At 39.2% G+C, this 21,041-nt stretch overlaps 1 protein-coding gene across 1 annotated transcript in view; it reads left to right on the forward strand.

The window, feature by feature from the left end:
• RYR2 (ryanodine receptor 2) overlaps nt 1–21,041 on the forward strand; it is a 784,036-nt gene that overhangs the window by 425,040 nt on the left and 337,955 nt on the right. The window contains exons 18-19 of the mRNA XM_055233438.2: nt 18,830–18,948; nt 20,041–20,174. Coding sequence (XP_055089413.1) covers nt 18,830–18,948; nt 20,041–20,174 — 253 coding nt within the window. The remainder of the gene's footprint in view (nt 1–18,829; nt 18,949–20,040; nt 20,175–21,041) is intronic.

Here is a 21,041-nt window from a genome sequence, read left to right on the forward strand (position 1 = left end):
TTCCACCTTCCTTTTACTTTTTTTTTTTAATTGCTTTTTCCATTATTCTTTACATTCTACCACTAATTTAGTGGCACGGACAATAGTGTTATCTACCCGATAGCGCTGTTAGGAGGATTAAATGATTAATATTTGTAAAGTACATAAAAAAGTATTTGGTGGCCGGGTGTGGTGGCTCACACCTGTAATCCCAGCACTTTGGGAGGCTGAGGTGGGCAAATCACCTGAGGTCAGGAGTTTGAAACCAGCCTGGCCAACATGGGGAAACCCCATCTCTACTAAAAACACAAAAATTAGCAAGGCGTGGTGGCAGGTACCTGTAATCCCAGCTACTGGGGAGGCTGAGGCATGAGAATTGCTTGAACTCGGGAGGCAGAGGTTGCGGTGAGCCGAGATTTCACGACCGCACTCCAGCCTGGGTGACAGAGCGAGACTCTATCTCTCTCTCTCTTTCTTTCTATCTATCTATCTGGCATATATGTACTTATTAAATTAGATCTGTCCATCCAATAATTCTAGTTAGATTCTTACAAAGTTGCCTGGCTGTAGATATTACACATTGTAAGAGGCCTTTTATCAACATGGTGTTCAGCTGCAAATAAGGGAAAGTTCTACTACCCTGACCCAAACTAGGAAGGAGCCGGGCAGTCAACAGCACATGAGTTCCATGCCATCGACCACCCAGGCTCCTGCCATTTCTCCTTTCTTCAGTCCCTCCTGTGAGTTGTTTTCTCTAATGCTGGCAGATGGCTGCAGCCTACCAGTTACTGCATCTTTACTCCAGGCAAGAGGATTGAGGTAGGACTCAACCGACGGAGATACTGATAATGAAAAGCATTACGTCTACATTTACATAGCCAATAGATAGACCTCTCTAATATTATTACAAACAGTAATATCTTTTCAACATTTCATGAATTTACTTCCAAATATGATTTTACACTGTCATGAATCATAGCTCCTGTCATTTCTGTTGTCAATAGTGAGGAAAAAAAGCTCATGAATATGGAAAGGGGGAAGACGTGTGAGTAGAAACACAAACGGCAAAGCTGGAGTAGAGGCTCCGGGAGTTGATAGGTGCAGGAAGCTGAGCTGCAGTCAGCCCTGACTGTCAACTGTGTGTAGGTGTGTGTGAGGGACACAGAAGGGAGATACACACACACACACACACACACACACACATATATAAACACACACATACATATATACATACATACATACAGGAATACCCCTACCTGTTGGGCAAGGGGTTTGAAACAGTTTCGCTTGTCCTGACAATATAACTGGTTTTACCTAAAGCCTTTCCCACTCAATGTTCTATATATGCCTGGGGCCACAGTGATTAAGAAGTCAGAGTGAATACCTTTACATACGATCAGAAAAATATTTAAGGCTTGTGAAGAAGATTGTGTAGATTGCCTAACTCAGTGCTCTTGAACCACATCCTCCCTCTCTTCTTTAGTTTGAGAAGCTGAGAAGCAAAATTCTCAAAACCTTAACCTCACTTAAAACTGCAGGTGCCCATGTGCCCCATTCTGGCCTGTAATATCAGCTAAACTCCCTGGGAGAGCTTTACTTCCCAAAGAAAGCCTTTCTAGAAAGACTCAGGCCCTACCTCTATCTCTGGAACAAAGATGCAGTAACTGGTAGGCTGCAGCCATCTGCCAGCATAAGAGAAAACACCTCACAGGAAGGAGGGACTGAGGAAAGGAGAAATGGCAGGAGCCTGGGTGGTCGATGGCATGGAACTCATGTGCTGTTGACTGTCTGGCTCCTTCCTAGTTTGAGCCAGAGTAGTAGGACTTTCCCTTATTTGCAGCTGAACACCCTGTTGATAAAAGGCCTCTTACAATGTGTAATATTTACAGCCAGGCAACTTTGTAAGAATCTAACTGAAATTAGTGGACGGACGGATCACATTTAATAAACATGTGTATGCCAGATACTATTTTATATGCTTTACAAATACTAATAATTTAATTCCCTATAGGATAGGTAACATTATTGTCCCTGTCTAATAGATGAAGGGACTAAGGCTCAGAGAAATTCAATAACTGAGCTAACACAGAACCAGCTCCCGGAGCCAGGCAGTTTGGCATCAGTATCCTTGATCTTTATTACCCCACTGTGTTCTCTAAAGATTCTTACTGAGTATGAGATTATGAATGGAAATTAAAATATGTCTAGTTATATTGATGGGGTGTTCTCTTATTTTGGGGTTCTGTTTTTGTGGGTTTTTTTATTTTTTAATAAGCTAAAATTTCTAAGCAGGCTTTCATGGGCATTCTCTTGATCTTATTTTCTTTGAGCCTCCTGGGGTATTCTTAAATTCCCCAATTATATTGACATTTTTAAATACCATGGTGAGAAATGATCTGAGGCCTCAAAGTTAGGAAATAAGAAAACGTGTGGGTGGTGGGAGTAATAAATCATTTACAGTGGAAGTGGAAGCAAAAATTATACAGAGGCACATTAGCAGCACCAAGGGAGTTTTTAAACATTTATTTTAAATTGACAAGCTATAACTGTATATACTTGTGGGATATGGTGTGATGTTATGATGTATGTGTATAATATAGGATGATTAAATCGAGCTAATTAAATATCCATAACCTCAGATACTTGTTGGTTTTTGTGGTGAAAACACCAGTGACACTGGTCACTATACTAAGAGTATCTGATCAGTTTATACGCATGACCACACTCTGAATTCCTTTGGGGAATGAAAGATAAATTACATCTTTTCCCTGACTTCATATGTGTCTAGTGATTATGTCGCTGGGCCAAGTTAATTGAAAAGACAAAAGATTGGTATGAGTAAGTACAGTTGATTGAGCTGATGTATTTCAGAATGGTGGGTTTTTCTTCAGTATGTTCTGAGTCCTTGAAATACTATTTGGGGGCAAGAGATAGCTGACTAAAAACAGCTAGTCAGGAGGCTACAGAGTTTTTCTGAGTTTGACTTTTTTTGCAGTCTGTTCCCTGCACAGTTTTGCAGTGATGAAAGTGGTCTCTCTTTGGAATTCCTGCCATTTCTTCCCCTCTCTTACTAAGTGCAGTGAGTGAAGTCCTGTCTGGGTTTAAGCCAAAGAAGGAGTCTTTGAGGCTGGTCGTGGTGGCTCATGCCTGTAATCCCAGCACTTTGGGAGGCTGAGGTGGGCTGGTCACCTGAGGTCAGGAGTTCGAAACCAGCCTGGCCAACATAGTGAAATCCCGACTCTACTAAAATACAAAAAATTAGCCAGGCATGGTGGCGGGTGCCTGTAATCCCAGCTACTCGGGAGGCTGAGGCAGGAGAATCACTTGAACCTGGGAGGTGGAGGTTGCAGTGAGCCAAGATCGCACCACTGCACTCCAGCCTGGGTGATAGAGTGAGACTCTGTCTCAAAAAAAAAAAAAAAAAAAAAAGAATGAGTCTTTGAGTGGGCTCCAGATACCAAAGCTTCATGCTCATGTACAGTACAACTTGTGGTACCTGTAAATAGGATGGTTTAAAGCTTCCAAAGTCCTTACAATTCTTTCTTGCAGAGTATAAGCTCATCATTCTTCAAAGATGAAAAAGTTGTAAGCTGTGGAATAAACTGTGCCATAATCTTGTGTAGCAGGAAGTTTTCCTCCTTGATATTTACTTCAGTATGAGCAATTGAATTAGAAAGAACAAGAGCTCACATGATATTTATTGTCTCAGATCCATTATTAGTGATGCAGAAATCATAGCTAACTGATTTGAGTAGTACCAACAATTCAGGCAACACTATTGACTTTCTCCAGGGTTAGTTTGGAGGTGGGATACCAGCAAGTGCTCATTCACTACTTTTTTCTGATTTTATTTCTCCCTTTGCATAGCCCTTTAGGGTGGCATTCCACAAAAATTTTAGCCAGAAGAATAAAAGAGGAAATCTTGTCTCGTAAAACCCACCAAATCCACTAAGGGCTTACTTGAGAAAAACTGCTTATTAGAAAACAAAATCAACCGGGTGTGGTGGCTCACGCCTGTAGTCCCAGCACTTTGGGAGGCCAAGGCAGGCGGATCACGAGGTCAAGAGATCGAGACCATCCTGGCCAACAAGGCAAAACCTCGTCTTTACTACAAATATAAAAATAAGCTGGGCGTAGTGGTGCGCACCTGTAGTCCCTGCTACTCAGGAGGCTGAGGCAGGAGAATCGCTTGAACCTGGGAGGCAGAGGTTGCAGTGAGCCGAGATCATGCCACTGCATTCCAGCCTGGTGACAGAGTGAGACTCCATCTCAAAAAAGAAAAAAAAGAAAAGAAAAAAGAAAAGAAAACAAAATCACAACCAGTGATGTTATTTGCACATCCACCTGGCCTGTTTCTAGTCTCCTTTGGGAACTGAGCTTAAGTTTCACTGTCAGGGACAGAACTGAAGTTTTGGCTTTTAGGCATAGTTACTGACAGATGGCTATTTATTACCATTGTCTGGTCTGATTGCATCTTGCTCATACCATTCTAGTTATTAAATATTTTTAGCATCACCCTTGGTCAAGTAATTGCATTGTGTCAGTTGCTTTCCATCAAGTTTAAGTGTCTGTGACCTATCTAAGGTACATTGTCATGGCTTAAAGCCTCTGTCTGGGTCTGAGTTCATAGATGCTTCTCTGCATTGTGAGTAACTTAGTCCAGTCTTCTCAAGCCAACTTGCCTCTTGATGGCCCTTTTAGTACCTAAGCTTTTAAAGTGAGAGCATGTGAACACAGTAGTCAAAAGAGGGAAGTCATTCACCACCCACCCAAATGTTCCATCTGCAGTATCAAGGCAGGGTGCACCATTGTCCAGGCAGTCCCCTTAGGGTCAGTGTGATATAGTGAAAGTAGTCTTGATGGATATTAGCTGAGGTGCTTTGGTACCCATGAAAGGTGCCTGCTCTGGAGAGAGGCAACCAGGATGAGGTCTCAGAGTGTAGTCAGCCCATTAGGATACAATGTCCTAATTGTGGGCAATGGGGCCTGTCCCAAAGTTTCCTACTATTTCATTATCAAAAGCAGGGTTCATCCCTACCAAGACTGACTCATCAGAAATGGCAGCTCATTTTAAAATCATTCTATTTCTACCTTCTTTGCTGCTATGTTTAGGAGAAGGAGAGCTCATAGGTTACAGGTATGGATTTTGGAGTTCGACTGGCCTAATTCCAATCCCAGCTCCACCGTTTGTGTAATAACTGTACGACCTTGACCAAGTCGCTTAGCTACTCTGTGCTTCCCGTTTTTTAACCTGTCAATGGGAATGGTAAAAATATCTGCCTCAAAGTGCTCTTAGTGACACTACAAATGTGCTTATTAAATTAAATGTATAAAAATACCACAGTACACACCTAGCACCTTTTATTTTTGGATTTAGCAGTTGTTGGTAGCTACAGGATTAATTCGATTTTATTAAAAGCAAGGTTTTCCCATGTTCACACTGCTAGGATATGATATGGAGAATTTCAGATGCAAACGCATAATAAGAGCAAAGGCTGATACAAGTTTTACTATGTTTTGGATACTGTTCTAGTCTCTTTAAATATATTAACTTACTTAATCTACACAATAACTTTATGAAGTGAATAATATTAGTATTCCCATTTCACAGCTAGGAAACTGAGACATGATGAAATTGCCTTTCCAAGGCCAGACAGCATGTAAGCCACCGATGCAGGCCTTAAGGGACCCCCCTACCCTCGCTTACCATCTGGCTGCAAATTTCATACTGTTTCCCTTCATAATAGATAATGTCTCAGCTGGGGGCCAGCAGGATGGATAATGATGGAATGAGTGTGCACTGTATGTTATTCCAATGTGATGAAGAAATGGAATGAGTGTGCACTGTATGTTATTCCAATGTGATGAAGAAATAGACTAACTCTCTCATGTAAATAGACAAGTTTAATTGTTGCAGATTTGTAGAATTTCAGAGTGAAAGTGAAAGTGTTTTCTGGAGGCTTCCTAACCCACCTAGCCTCCCTTGTGGCCTTACTACCCCTCTCTTGAGTTACATTGGATAATGCAGACTTAGTGGCGAATGATTCAAAAATACTACTCTTCATTAAATCAAGAAGTGTTTTGGTCTTCTGGTAGTACTTTCTCATATTGTCAGGTCTGAAGTGATTTGCTCAGTTTTCCAAAAATATATCCACTTTGAAATGCATTAAGTTGTTGTATTTCACCCTACACATACTGATATATCTGACAACTACATACCATTCTGCACACAGTGCCCTATCTAAAATTGTGCTTTTTGTCAATGTATTGCACAACCTTTCTCCTTCCCCTTACTTTACACTTGCTAACTACAACAACTAGGCTATTCTATGCACCTTTGTTTGTTTTCTTTGCGATCACTGGGAATGATGCCCTTGGTTTGTCTTTATACTGCAGGAGAACTTTTAAAATTGATGTAACGATGAAGCTGATGCTATGCTCAGTTTACGTTTCTGCCCAAAATGATAGCTCTCAATAAATATTTGCTGCTTTGAGGTACACATCTTTTGGAAGAACTGATTAATCTGTATTTTTCTTGCTCCAGGGGATCCATCTTAAAAAAATTCTTAGGTGTATATGTCTTGTAAACCTTTGAGTAAGGCTTTAGAGCAAACAATTACATCTGCCAGCATTTCTGTGGGTACTGACGTGTCACAGGGAGACCCAGAGTCTTAGATTTTTGACCATTATAATGACTGCATAGTTTTTAATTGTGCAACCAAGGAAATCTTAAGTGAATTTAGGGCACTGTGCTGAGAGTGTCATATGCATTACTCCACTGGATTTCCACAGTTACTCTATAAGGTAGGTTTTATTATAATTTCCATTTACAAATGAAGAATCTGAGGCTACACAGCTCAGATGTCACCTTTTCAAAATAAAAGGAAACCAGTGGACCTAGGATTGAACTTCTGTAGTCTGTAAGCTCTATGAGAGCAGGGATGAGGCCAATTTTGCTCCTCATTTTGCTCAAACCCTGGACCTAACACAGTGAATGGTCCATTTGATGTACTCAGTGATGCATGAATGAATAAATGAAAGAGACCCCCAGAAAACCAGAACCATGAATGTCAACAGCAAGATAGGCATATCTGGCGTGGCATGGTGGCTCATGCCTGTAATCCCAGCACTTTGGGAGGCTGAGGCGGGTGGATCAGTTGGGGTCAGGAGTTCGAGACTGTCCTGGCCCACATGGTGAAACCTCGTCTCTACTAAAAATACAAAAATCAGCTGGGTGTGGTGGCACGCACCTGTTGTCCCAGTTACTTGGGAGGCTGAGGCAGGAGGATCACTTAAACCTGGGAGGCAGAGGCTGTAGTGAACCAAGATCATCTCAGAAAAAAAAAAAAAAGAATATCTTGAAGTATTAATGATTTCCTATCTGGCATTCAGCATTCTCTTAGGTTTTGAGATGTGGCAATTTATACAAATAAATGTTTGTATAGAATAAAAATTCTAATACCGTTACTTGTTGTATAATGAACTGCTTTTAGTTGACATTCTCTTTTCTTTTAACTGGACTTTAACTTCTATACTTTGTCTATTTTTTATAAATCATGGTTCCTTAAACTGAAGGCAGCAAACCATCAGAGGCCTAATTAAGGCTGCATAGTACATTATAATCACAGTGCTCATTTTATGTGTTTTATTTCAGCTAATTTACTCCAGGAAACTCTTGACTCATATTCATCTTTTCTTCTAATAAAAGACTCTTGGTCCATCATTTCTGTTTGTCTGTTTTGCAAATGCATCCATGATATTCCCTCATTCTGTATATGAATAATGATGTGATCCACCTTTTATCTTCACTAACTTCCACTTTTATTAATTTTTCTCTCCTTTTCCTAATTTTGCCAAGCCGTGTTATATTTTAATTTTAACCTCTGTTGCTTTTTTCTCCTTTTTGGAGCTTTATGAGTGCTCAAGATTTAATGGGCTTATTTTCTTCTTTAGCCACAAAACCAGCATAAAAATATGAAGCATATGTAATTATGTATTTTGGTAATTTGGCTTGAGCCCAAATCTCTTGGAATTGTTATTTTTAAGTGTGTATATATATATATATATATATATATATATATATATATATATATAAAATAAAGTGTATATATATATATATAAAGTGTATATATATATAAAAATAAATTGATATATATATATACACGTATATATATACATATATATGTATATATATGTATATATATATATCAATTTATTTTTCTCCCTCTATTTGTGTGACTTACAGAAACTCTATTTAGAGTAATGTATTTATTTCATGAGTTAACCCCCTGTTAACAGGAAGCAAAATGTGCACTGCTTCTTTTTTCTTTTCTTTCTGATTATTTGTAAAGAATAAAAAGTTAAAAAATAATTTATCAGTTTATCTTATATTGAAACTCAAATGATTTCTTGACTTCAAATTTATACCCATTTTAAACAAACAGAAACATTTTTCTCCGGCTCAGTGGTGATTCAGTTTGTGATACACAAAATTCACTGCAAACATTTAAAAAGATGTGTTGTAATTCTGCTATATATTGACTCATTATTCAACCCTTGCTGTTTGTTTTGGGTAGACCCAATGCTCCGTAGGAAGAGCAAACTAAGCTTCCGGTTAGCTCAAGTTAGAAGTTTCTGTAGTTCCTACTTTCTCATTTTCCCTCACGGTTGTGCTTACTCTTGAAAATAAGACAACTTCGATGCAATGCGTAAGTTATCACTCACTGGCAGCTTAATTTAAACTCGTGGAAAAAAACAACAGATTTGTGCCTTTACAGAACCCTCTGAGATGCACAGGCCCAGATACAAATTATTGCTTTTACACGTAACTCAGATTCTTTCCCTTATAGCCTCACCATTGCTGTGTAGCAAAAAAAAAAACAAAAAACAAAAACCACCTCCCAAACTCCTTGGATCTTGTGCCAACATGGAACTAGCTAGACCATGTCTTCTCTACAGCAAATTGCTGCTTACTTCATTTGCATGTTTTTCTTTTTTCATGATGTTCGTGCCATAAGAAGACATTCCTGTTAACCAGGGGTGCTTTATGCCTTGTTTTAGCATTTATTAAACCCTAAGTCTTAGTTGAACTTTCACTATTTTTTTAATTTTATGAGTACGTAGTAGGTGTATATACTCATGGGACACATGAGATGTTTTGATACAGGCATGCAATGTGAAATAAGCATATGATGGAGAATGGGTTATCCATCCCCTTTCAAGCATTTCTTCTTTGTGTTACAAGCAATCCAATTATGCTCTTTAAGTTAAAGAGTTAATTGTACATTTAAAATGTGCAATTAAGTTATTATTGGATGTAGTCGCACTGTTGTGCTATCAAGTAGTAGGTCTTACTCATTCTTTCTATTTTTTTGTGCCCATCAACCATCCCTACATTCCTCTAGAGCCCCCCACTATCCTTCCCAGCCTCTGGTAACTATCATTCTACTTCCTATGTCCATGAACTGAAATGTTTTGATTTTTAGATCCCACAAATAAGTGAGAACATGTGATGATTGTCTTTCTGTACCTGGCTTGTTTCACTCAACATAATCATCTCCAGTTCATCCATGTTGTTGCAAATGACTGGATCACATTCTTTTTTATGGCTGAATAGTACTCCATTGTGTATACGTACTGATTTTCTTTATCCATTCATCTGCAGATGGACATTTAGGTTGCTTCCAAATCATTGCAATTATGAACAGTACTGCAACCACCATGGAGTGCAGATATCTCTTTGACATACTGATTTCTTTCTTTTGGGTATATACCCAGCAGCGGGATTGCTGGATCACATAGTAGCTCAATTTTTAGTTTTTTTGAGGAACCTCCAAAATGTTCTCCATAGTGATTGTACTAATTTACATTCCCACCAACAGTGCAGGAGGGTTCCCTTTTCTCCATACCCTTGCCAGCATTTGTTATTGCCTGTCTTTTGGATATAAGCCATTGTAACTGGAGTGCAATGATATCTCATTTTAGTTTTGATTTGCATTTCTCTGATGATCCTTCAGTGCATTTTTGACTCAACTCTCCTGTAATCTCAAGAATGCAAAACTTTCTGTGGTTCTGCCCATTTGCCCTCCTTGTTTCTCTGTGTCTCACTGTGTCTCTCGCCAAGGTCTAACAGGCTGGTTTAATTTCTCCTGATTTACTAATTTACCTGATTTTATTTGAATAACTAACTTTGATTCCATGGCTTCATGCTGATTCATAGATATCTCCCCTGAATTCTCCTCTGATCAGTGTTGTCCATGCAGCATTTCTCTACCTCTTACGACTGTCATCACTGCTCAACAAAGGAGCATATTGGTAATTCTTTCCTGTTGACTTGGTTTCATTTGCCTTATTTTATTTCAACCATAAAATTATAGCAAGTACTTACATAGCATTGCTTTGATCCAAGCTCTGTTCTAAATGTCTTACATATATTGCTATTCATAACAATTTCCCCTCTCCCAGGCACCATTATTACGTCCATTTCATAGATGTGGACACTGGGGCACAGAGATGTTAAATAATTTGCTAAAAACCTGCGAGGACACAAAACTAGGCACATTGGCTTACATCCGTGCTTATCACCAGTATATAACACAATAGAACAATAATGATACCTCTTAACTATGATAGTTCCCCATTAAGCTTTGTAAATACCAAGACTACCAATCAATTACTCTTCTGTTTCAGAATGACGGTCTGTCACATCCCTAAATAGTTTGCATTCAGGAATGCGAATGTCATTCATGTTCTGTGTGTTTCCCTGTTCTTTCTAGTCATTTCCCAGTTTACTTCCCCATCTTTTTACTTGTTATGTCACTTTATTTAATTACTCAGAGCTAAAAGACAAATTTTCCTACTTTCAGTGAAATGTCAGTGAAATCTGGGGATATTAATAAAAAGGTTCTGACCGAAAAAGCTCTAACGGGTTTCAACTCCCAGGTAGGAGGGAAAAAATCCTCAAACAATAACCTGTGGTTTGAATAATTTGTAATTTGTTGGGTCTCTGACTGTGACTTCATTCGCTGATCTGTGGACACTGCCAAACTCTTTGACTGGCACTGTATCTCCGGTGTTTCCTTTACATGGGGCAGTTCAATTCCTACTAATTAGCACTCAGCTGGAGTCTTCCTGATTGCTTACCTCTAGCTTAGACGAAAGGGTTTCCATGTCATGATTTTCAAGTGGGGCCAGGTGCTCCTTCTGGAGTAATCTTTTGTCTTTTTACTCCTACTTGAAATAGTGGCGGAAAAGAGACTTGCCTTCTCCCAGAGCAGAATCACACTCCTGTATCCTTCATGAATAGAGAACTAGGTTCCATCTAAATCCACGTACATCTTGGTGTTCTGGGATGATTTTGACTTTGTTTTATTTTTGCAAAACAATTGTAACCATGGGTGGGAAACAGTACCACGGTGGAGTGGGGCATAGGGGTTTCCAGGTCGGTGGTTTTCCTGGGCTTTCCGCAGCGATCATGGGAGCACCAGTGTCATGGCTTGCTTTGTCCCCACGTTGACCTCCTGTGCCTGTGTGGCTACCAGTCTAATTCCATTCCCTTCTTCTCCCAAATGTAAGCTTATGCCTACTTGCGATGGGGCAAAATCCCCAGGCTAGATTCTTCTTGGTAGGTAAAGTCAACCTACATACAGCACTCTTGCCCTGTGGCTTGTTTCTAGTTTTTCTATACAGATTCTCAACAAATTTTGTTGAACCTCAGACAGCCTGAGTTGTGGCCTGTGAATATACAATAGCAAAGTCAACTTTGACCTCTAATGAAGTTCCTACAGATTTGTAAGTCAAGTAACAAAAGTCTAAGTGTATCAGTAAAAAGCAAACAGGACCACTTTTTTTTGGTTACAAAAAACATGATAAGGAATATTCTCTACCCATCATAGCACTTGGCCACCACTCCCAATACCATTAAGTTATTCCTAGACATTTAGTTACATCCTTGGAGATTTTCCTTTCTCATGAGAACATAAATAATTCACAGTTACAACCGTAACAGTTTTAAGGCAAATGGCTAAACACTTGCACGTATTAAACATGCAGTGCCTGCAGCCTCAATTTTGTGTTCTACACACAAACAGCACAGAAATTTGCCTAATTCACCAAGTAAAATTTTTCCTCAAATTAAAACACAGGTAAGGAAATCCTAGCACTAAGAAACATAAATTCTCTATATTATGTCTTCTGTCTTTTCTACCTTTAAAATAATAACAGTTTTAAATGAAATTCTCCAGATATAAAGTATGTCAGTTATTCTATTTACACTTAACAATTATGAATCTTGTTATGAGTAACTGAACAAATGGCAGATTTATTTTGTTTAAACAGAATGTGAGAACCAACAGTCCATTTATATTCATTCACTTACTCATTTGGCAAACATGAGATGGCCTTCCCTGGGTCAGAGTGAGCTGGGTGACAAGGAGGCAAAATTAAATCAATATCTGCTCTCAAGGGCTCGTTCTGTAATGGGGGATTGAAATGAGAATTTTAAAAATGTGAATGTGCTTGTTACTACAAAAGGAGGAATAATTAATTCGTCCCAGGGCATTGGTAAAGGCTCACCAAATGAGGTAACTTTCAACCTTCGCAAGCTGATTGAGATTTTGCAGTCTTAGAAGTTGGGAGTGTATTTAGATCTGAGAATAACGTCAGCAAAGGATTGAAGGTGGGCAAGTTCCTATAAGTTTCAAGAGGGCCTTGCCTGTCTGGTTCACTGCTGATCCCATTCCTTGGAACAGCGCCTGGTAGGTGCTTAATAAATATATATGATTCATATGTAGGTATACATATTAATTGTTTGTGGGAGGAAGTGGCAGGAATTGAGGCTGCAAAGGAAGGTTGCACTATCTGGTGTAGGGACTGATATTCTATGCTAAGGGGAGTGGACTTTGACCTTGGAAGGTCTGGGAAGCCATTAAAGATTTTAAGCAAGGGAGTGACATTAATTAAATGTGTGTTTCAGCATAACCGCCTACAGTTTGGAGGATGGGTTGGGGAGGGAGGAGAAACTGGAGGAGAGGATATAGTAAGAGGCTATTCAGTGAAAGGAGAGGATGAGTTTAGGAGATAAATTTGGACACAGGATTAATGAGTTTTAACAATTAGATTTAGGAAAATGAGAAAGTGAAAGAGGATTCAAAAATGACTTCAGTTTTTTGGCTTGAATATATGGATGGACGATGGATGAGAGAAGCAATTTTACATATATACGTACAAAGAAAGGTGTTATGTTCGGCTTTTGGAAAAGTTAGTTGGGGGTACTTAGAGCCATTCTCATTGAAATGTCCAGAAGATAATTAGGAGATGATATTTGAAATCAACCTGGAATAGTCATCCTAAGTTCTTGTTACTGCTCACTACTAAGGTAAATCATGCATATTAAATGGCCAGTACCCTGAGACCAACCCTAGTTTATTGCTGTACAATACTGAATTCTAATATAAACTCTCAGTACTGTAATTTGTGTGTTCTGTGTGGCAACTGGCAGGTTTTGTTTATGCTTATTCCAAATTTATGGAATGAAAATAAGTTTATATAACTTGAATGAAGTGTAAGACTTAAAAGACTCTTTCCATAGATTAAAAGTTAATTATAGTTATATACTGTAGAGAGGAAAGGCAGCTAATGTTACTGGCCATTTGTTGTCAGGCCTCATTAAGTTGCATGAATTGAATAAGTATTGAGATTTAGTGGCAGAAATACAATGTAAGTAGATATTACTTCCTATTGTTTTATGATTCTTTTAAAATATGTTTCTTACTATAAAAGTTATGCATGCTCATTTCACAGAATTTATGAAATATTGGGAGAGAAGTATACAAATCCAGCAATAACCAAGACTAACCTTTTTACGTAATAACTTCTGGTCTTTTTTAAAATATGTATTTTATGCAAATGAATATATTTTACATAGTTGCAATTATAACGTATATGTTATTTTGGATCTACTCTTAAAAAGTTTCATTGGTTATTATATATTTCTATGATATTAAAAGGTTCTCTCAAATCATTTCTGTAAACTTATTAAAACATAAAATTCAATTGTTTTGCCTTATTGTAATTGGTTGAGATTTTTTTAAGTAATCTGTAGTATATTTATAATTCTTTCATTCCATAATACTGTTATGATCTGCCAAGCTTTTAAATTTGAGAATCTAACCATAAGCTTCATGACTATAGCTATTTCTTGGTCTTATTGAATGTATTTAGTATTTAGTGATCAAATGGTTATAACTATTGATATTATAATCGTCACTAAGCACTGTTTCTCTGCATCATTTTTCACCTAAGTGTTCAAAGCATATATCAGCATAATTTAAATATACACATAATATTGTATACCTATTTTTTTATTTAAAAATGGACTGTTTGGTGTTTCTCATTTGTTGTCCTTTAAGAATTTTTTATTATACAAAAGCACATTTGCTGTTTATTTCAATAAAATTAAAAATCAAATTTATTTCAGGCTGGGTGCTGTGTCTTGCGACTATAATCTCAGCACTTTGGGAGGCCGGTGGGAGGATTGCTTGAGCCCAGGAGTTCAAGACCAGTCTGGGCAACATAATGAGACCACCCCTATCTCTACCAAAAAAAAAAAAAAAAAAGCTCAGCATGGTGGCATGCACCTATAGTCCCAGCTGCTCAGGAGGCTACAGGAGGCTAAGGTGGGAGGATTGCTTAAGCCCAGGAGCTTGAGGCCGCAGTGAGCTATGATGATGCCAATGCACTCCAGCCTGGGCAACTGAGCAAGATCCTATCTCAAAAAAAAATTATTCCAATAAACCAGGGTTATTCTTAAGGTATTGGCCATCTAATTTGCCTGCATATTTCAGTTTATTCCAATAAAATTGAAAATAAAACGTGTTTTCTCTGACATTTTATTGTCATAATTAATAGAATTAGAAGTGGTCAATGTTCTTCAACTGTTTATTATTGGATCTGACCTGGTAGAATTGAAAAACAAAGAAACTGTTTTAATGTTAAACCCCAGATTCTGAAAGCTTTCTATTAGACTAGGCTAAATAGGAGAAAAATCAGGGATTTGTTTTCATATAGCCATTTTTGCACTTTGTGACATACGCTATTTACTTCCAAAATCTAGTCATATCTTTTCTAATATATTCAGCTTATTCACTCTATGGGCCTTCATGAGTGTTTATTTAGCAAGAAAATTTATTGGTCTTGGTCTTAACTTCTTGATCTTTTTTCTTAATGGCTATATTGTATTCCACGATTGGCAATCTTTTTCTGAAAAAGGCTAGCGTCTTAGTCAAGTAGGACTGTTGTAGCAAAATATCATAAACTGGGTGATTTATAAACTACAGAAATGTATTTCTCACAGTTCTAGATTCTGGGAAATCCAAGATCAAGGCTTCTGCAGGTATGGCATCCAGAGGGCCTCCTTTCTCATAGAAAGTTCGTCCTCACATGGTGGAAGGGACAGCAAGCTCCCTTGGGGCCTCCTTTATAAAAGTACTGATCCCATTCTTAAGGGCTCTACCTTCATGACCTAATCACCTCCCCAAGGGGAACATCTCCTAATACCATTGTCAGGCCTTTGAGCCCAAGCTAAACCATCATATCCCTGTGACCTGCACGTGTACATCCAGATGGCCTGAAGCAACTCAAGATCCACAAAGGAAGTGAAAATAGCCTTAACTGATGACATTCCACCATTGTGATTTGTTCCTGTCCCACCCTAACCGATACATATATTCTCCCCCACCCTTAAGAAGGTACTTTGTCATATCCTCCCTCGCCCTTAAGAATGTACTTTGTACACCTATCCCGAACCTATAAGAACTAATGATAATCCCACCACCCTTCGCTGACTCATTTTTCAGACTCAGCCCCCCTGCACCCAGGTGAAATAAACAGCCCTGTTGCTCACACAAAGCCTGTTGGTGGACTCTTCACACGGACGCACGTGACAACCATTGCCTTGGGGGTTAGGATTTCAACATATCAATTTTGGGGAGACGAAAACATTCAGACCATAGCAGCCAGATAGTTACTATTATAGGCTGCGTGGACCACGAGGTCTGTTAGAATCACTCAAGCCTGCCTTTGTAGTGTGAAAGCAGCCACAGACAGTATGTAAATGCAGGTGCATGGAATACACAATATAATTTTATTTATAAAAATAGGCAGTATGCGTCTGACAAGGGTCTAATATCCAGAATCTATAAGGAACTTAAATAACCCAATGAGCAAGAGCCAAATAACCCCATTAAAAAATTGTCAAAAGACTTGAACAGACACTTCTCAAAGGAAGACAGACAAGCAGCCAACAAACATATGAAAAATATTCTACCCACATCTCCAATCACCAGAGAGAAATGCAAATCAAAACTACGATGAGATACCATCTCATACCACTCACTCTTGGCTATTGTTAAAAAGTCAGGCCGGGCACAGTGGCTCACACCTGTAATCCCAGCACTTTGGGAGGCCAAGGCAGGCAGATCACCTGAGATCAGGAGTTCAAGACCAGCCTGGCCAACATGGTGAAACCCCGTCTCTACTAAAAATATAAAAATTACCCGGGCATGGTGGTGGGTGCCCGTAATCCCGGTTACTCCAGAGGCTGAAGCAGGAGAGTTGCTTGAACCCGGGAGGTAGAGGTTGCAGTGAACTGAGATTGTGTCATTGCATTCCAACCTGGGTAACAAAAGTGAAACTCCATCTCAAAAAGAAAAAAGGCTTACATTGTTGGTGGGAATGTAAATTAGTTCAGCCACTGTGGAAAGCAGTTTGGAGATTTATCGAAAAACTTAACAGAGAACTACCATTTGACCCAGCAAGACTATTACTGGGTATATATCTGAAAGAAAATCAATTGTTTTACCGAAAAGACACAGGCGCTTAAATGTTCATGGCATCACTATTCACAATAGCAAAGACATGCGATCAGTCTAGGTGCCCATCCACAGTGAACTGCGTAAAGAAAATGTGGTACCTATGCATCATGAAATACTACAGATTGGATAAAGAAAATGTGGTACATATACACCATAGAATACCACGCAGCCATAGTAAGAGTGACATCATGTCCTTTACAGCAACATGGATGCGACTGGAGGTTGTTATCCTAAGCGAATTAATGCAGGAACAGAAAACCAAATACAGCGTGTTATCACTTATAGTGGGAGCTAAACAAGGGGCACTCATGGACATAAAGATAGCAACAATAGACTAGGCACTAGTACGCGGGGGGAAGGGGGATGGAAACAAGGGTTGAAAAATTACCTATTGGTTGGGCTTTGCTCACTACCTGGTTGATGGGATCAATTGTACTGCAAACCTCAGCATTATGCAATATATCCATGTAACAAACCTGCACATGTATCCCTTGAATCAAAAATAAAAGTTGAAATTATTTTTTATAAAAAGGCAGCCATGTGCTCTATAGCAATCAATAATGGGGAGAAAACAAACAAAAACATCAGCATAGTATGACCAGTCTATTAAAAATGCTTTTCCATTTCCATGATTTTATTTTAGCACAGAATGAATGAGTTTATTTTGTTCCTACGTTTTCAGTAATAGCAAAAAAAAAAAAAAAGGTATTCAGTTTTCGTATACTTATGTAAAGATCTGCTTTAACTTGTCAGCCTCTTGTATTATTATTTTCTGTTGTCTTTGATTTTTAACTGTTACGCATTGTTGGAACACAGCAGCTGATTTTGAACAGCTCCAAAATTTAACTCAAAATTCTTTTGGCTGAATATATATTTGTATTTTAATAAACTAAGTCATTAGTGAAGAAATTAGCATTAACAGTCCTCGTTTTGTAATGGATTGGGGCTTGGATCAAATATAGATTCTGACAGCCATAGAGAATTGCTTCTGTATTCTATAATACATTTGTAAATGTAAAACTTTGTATTTCTTTTCTAAGAATATTAACTCCATTTGAGATGTGTGACCCTTTCTACGGGGTTCGTCTGGGGCCCTTCCCAATACTGTGTAACTCTCAGAGGTGATGTTTTCTGTATGTTGGGTCTAATTGATGTGAATGGGATCCATTCTCATTGTTGACAAGGCAAGCTTGTTCTGAAAACATGAACGCAGAGGTACACATTTAGCTTTACAAGTTCACGCTAAAATTTCTGATAATGAAATTTATTTTCTCTTCTTTTCTTTTTAAACTTTAGGAAAAGGCATATACTATTTTATATTTTGTGGTGGCTGGTACCTAAAAATATCACGATTTTTAATCCAGTTTTATACATTGTGTTATTTCTATTTATTTTTGTCTTATTTTACATATTTCTCTTATTTAACAAACTAAGAAATCTTTCCTACTATAAACCTCAAGGAGAATATCATGATCTCCATGGATTAGGCTGCATTGTTGCAGGATGACACTTTCAGTGCCAAGAAGCTTCATAAACTGGCCCTAACCCACCTGTCCCCTCCCTGACTCACTCTGTACATTAGGCACACCAGATATGCCCCACGTTCAAGACTTTACTTATGTACATACTGCCCTTCCTTTCCTGCAAAGCCTGAAAATGGTCATGAATGTATTCTTTAAGGCCCCACCTCTGTGTTGCTTTGTTTACTCCCTCCTTCGGGTAGCGTTACCTGCTTCCTCTGCTAAACACCACATCTCAGTTGTTTGCCTTTTCTTCCCTCAACTGTGATGCCATCATCTTTGGATATTAGTCCCCTCTCCCAAACACCACCTGTCACCTATCACAGTGCCTTGTAACAGTCACATGAGCACAGATAATTACATGTTGTACTGAACGCACATATGTAGAAAAAGGAAGACACTGGTCATTGTACACCAATTAATCATGTTTTTTTTCCTCTTTCTTTGTTTTATCTTTAGGCATTCTGGAAGTTTTACACTGTGTTTTAGTAGAAAGTCCAGAAGCTCTAAATATTATTAAAGAAGGACATATTAAATCCATTATCTCACTTTTAGACAAACATGGAAGAAATCACAAGGTAAATGAACTATTTTATTTCCCTGAATGAATTCTCAAATCCTTTTAGATGTATTTTTTAAATACAATAACTTTTAAAAAGTGTGTCAAATTTTTCATGAGTGTTTTTCATCTCTTAATTATTTTTTGAGATGCAGTCGCGCTCTGTCGCCCAGGCTGGAGTGCAGTGGTGCCATCTCAGCTCACTGCAACCTCCGCCTCCAGGGCTCAAGCGATTCTCCTGTCTCAGCCTCTTGAGTAGCTGGGACTACAGGTGCATGCCACCATGCCCGGCTAATTTTTGTATTTTTAGTAGAGACGGGGTTTTACCATATTGGTCAGGCTGGTCTTGAGCTCCTGACCTCAGGTGATCCACCTGCCTTGGCCTCCCAAAATTCTGGGATTGCAGGCATGAGCGACCATGCCCGGCCTTCATCTCTTAATCACGATCAAGTAATATTGTTTAGTGTTTATTCATAGCATCAGTGGGAACATGAACAGTTCTCTATATATGAAGAAAAGCTGGAAAATTAGTGGGAAACTACAGTAATGTTTAAATAACTGAGTCAAGTGTAACTGGAGGAATGCGTTTGCTTTGTAAAAAAGTGCTGCTGGTGCTTGATTCTGAAGGGGGGATTAGAATTAGCTGAAAGTGACTGCACACAGTGGCTCATGCCTGTCATTGCAGTAACTGGGGAAGCCAAGATGGGAGGGTCGCTTGAGGCCAGGAGTTTGAGACCAGCCTGGGTAATATAGCAATACCTTGTCTTTACAAAGAAAGAAAATTAGCCAGGTGTGGTGGCATGCACCTATAGAGGCTGAGGTAGGAACATTCTTTGTGCCCAGGAGTTCAAGTCTTCAGTGAGCTATGATCGCATCACTGCACTTCAGCCTGGGTGACAGTGTGAGATGCTGTCTGGAAGGAAGGAGGGAAGGAAGGAAGGAAGGAAGGAAGGAAGGAGGGAGGGAGGGAGGGAGGGAGAGAGGGAGGGAGAGAGGGAAAGCAGGGAGGGAGGGAGGGAGGGAAAGCAGGGAGGGAGGGAGGGAGGGAGGGAGGGAGGGAGGGAAAGCAGGGAGGGAGGGAGGATCAGCTGAAAGTAATTTCTCTTTTCAGGTTCTGGATGTCTTGTGCTCACTCTGTGTTTGCCATGGCGTTGCAGTCCGTTCTAACCAGCATCTCATCTGTGACAACCTCTTACCAGGAAGAGATTTGTTATTGCAGACACGTCTTGTGAACCATGTCAGCAGGTAAATTCAGACAGACAATGTCACCTGACAGGTAACATAATAAAAGAATTAATGTTCTTGCTCTGTAGCTGACACTATATGGTCTGTTTTTTAAATTAGACCATATAGTATTATTTTCTGTATTTTTGCAGTGAATAATATGTCTTTTTCTCTAACAATCAGATGGGATAATAATAAATGAACCTAGCAAAATACGGATTTGCCACAAACACGTATAAGAGCTTTTGTTCACATTCCTATGTAGATAGATAACCATTGGCATCTTCAGGACCACCCTGACGACTGTATAGGTATATGGTTGTATATAATTGTGCTTTACATCTTCTTAGAATGTAACTAAAAATACTATCCTTCAAGATCATTTTTTTTTTCTTTTTTTGAGATGGAGTCTCGCTCTGTCACCCAGGCTGGAGTGCGGTGGCACGATCTCAGCTCACTGCGAGCTCCACCTCCCAGGTTCAGGCCATTCTCCTGTCTCAGCCTCCCCAGTAGCTGGGACTACAGGCACCCGCCACCATGCCTGGCTAATTTTTTGTATTTTTAGTAGAGACGGGGTTTCACCATGTTAGGCAGGATGGTCTTGAACTCCTGACCTCGTGATCTGCCTGCCTTGGTCTCCCAAAATGCTGGGATTACAGGCGTGAGCCACTGCGCCCGGCCCCTTCAATATCATTTTGAGGTACCTGCTATGTACAATCAAAAACAGAATGTCCAAAATGTAATAAATTATGCAAATAACCAATAAAACTACATCTTCAGTTAGATCTGCCTTCCAAGGCACCTAACGTTCATTGAATACCATGTGCCAGCTATGGTGCCAGAAGTGCACCTTTAACACAGGGGATAAGAAAGGCAGCTCCACCTCCC

Source organism: Symphalangus syndactylus, chromosome 19 (genome assembly GCF_028878055.3).
Source record: "Symphalangus syndactylus isolate Jambi chromosome 19, NHGRI_mSymSyn1-v2.1_pri, whole genome shotgun sequence".
NCBI lineage: Eukaryota > Metazoa > Chordata > Mammalia > Primates > Hylobatidae > Symphalangus > Symphalangus syndactylus.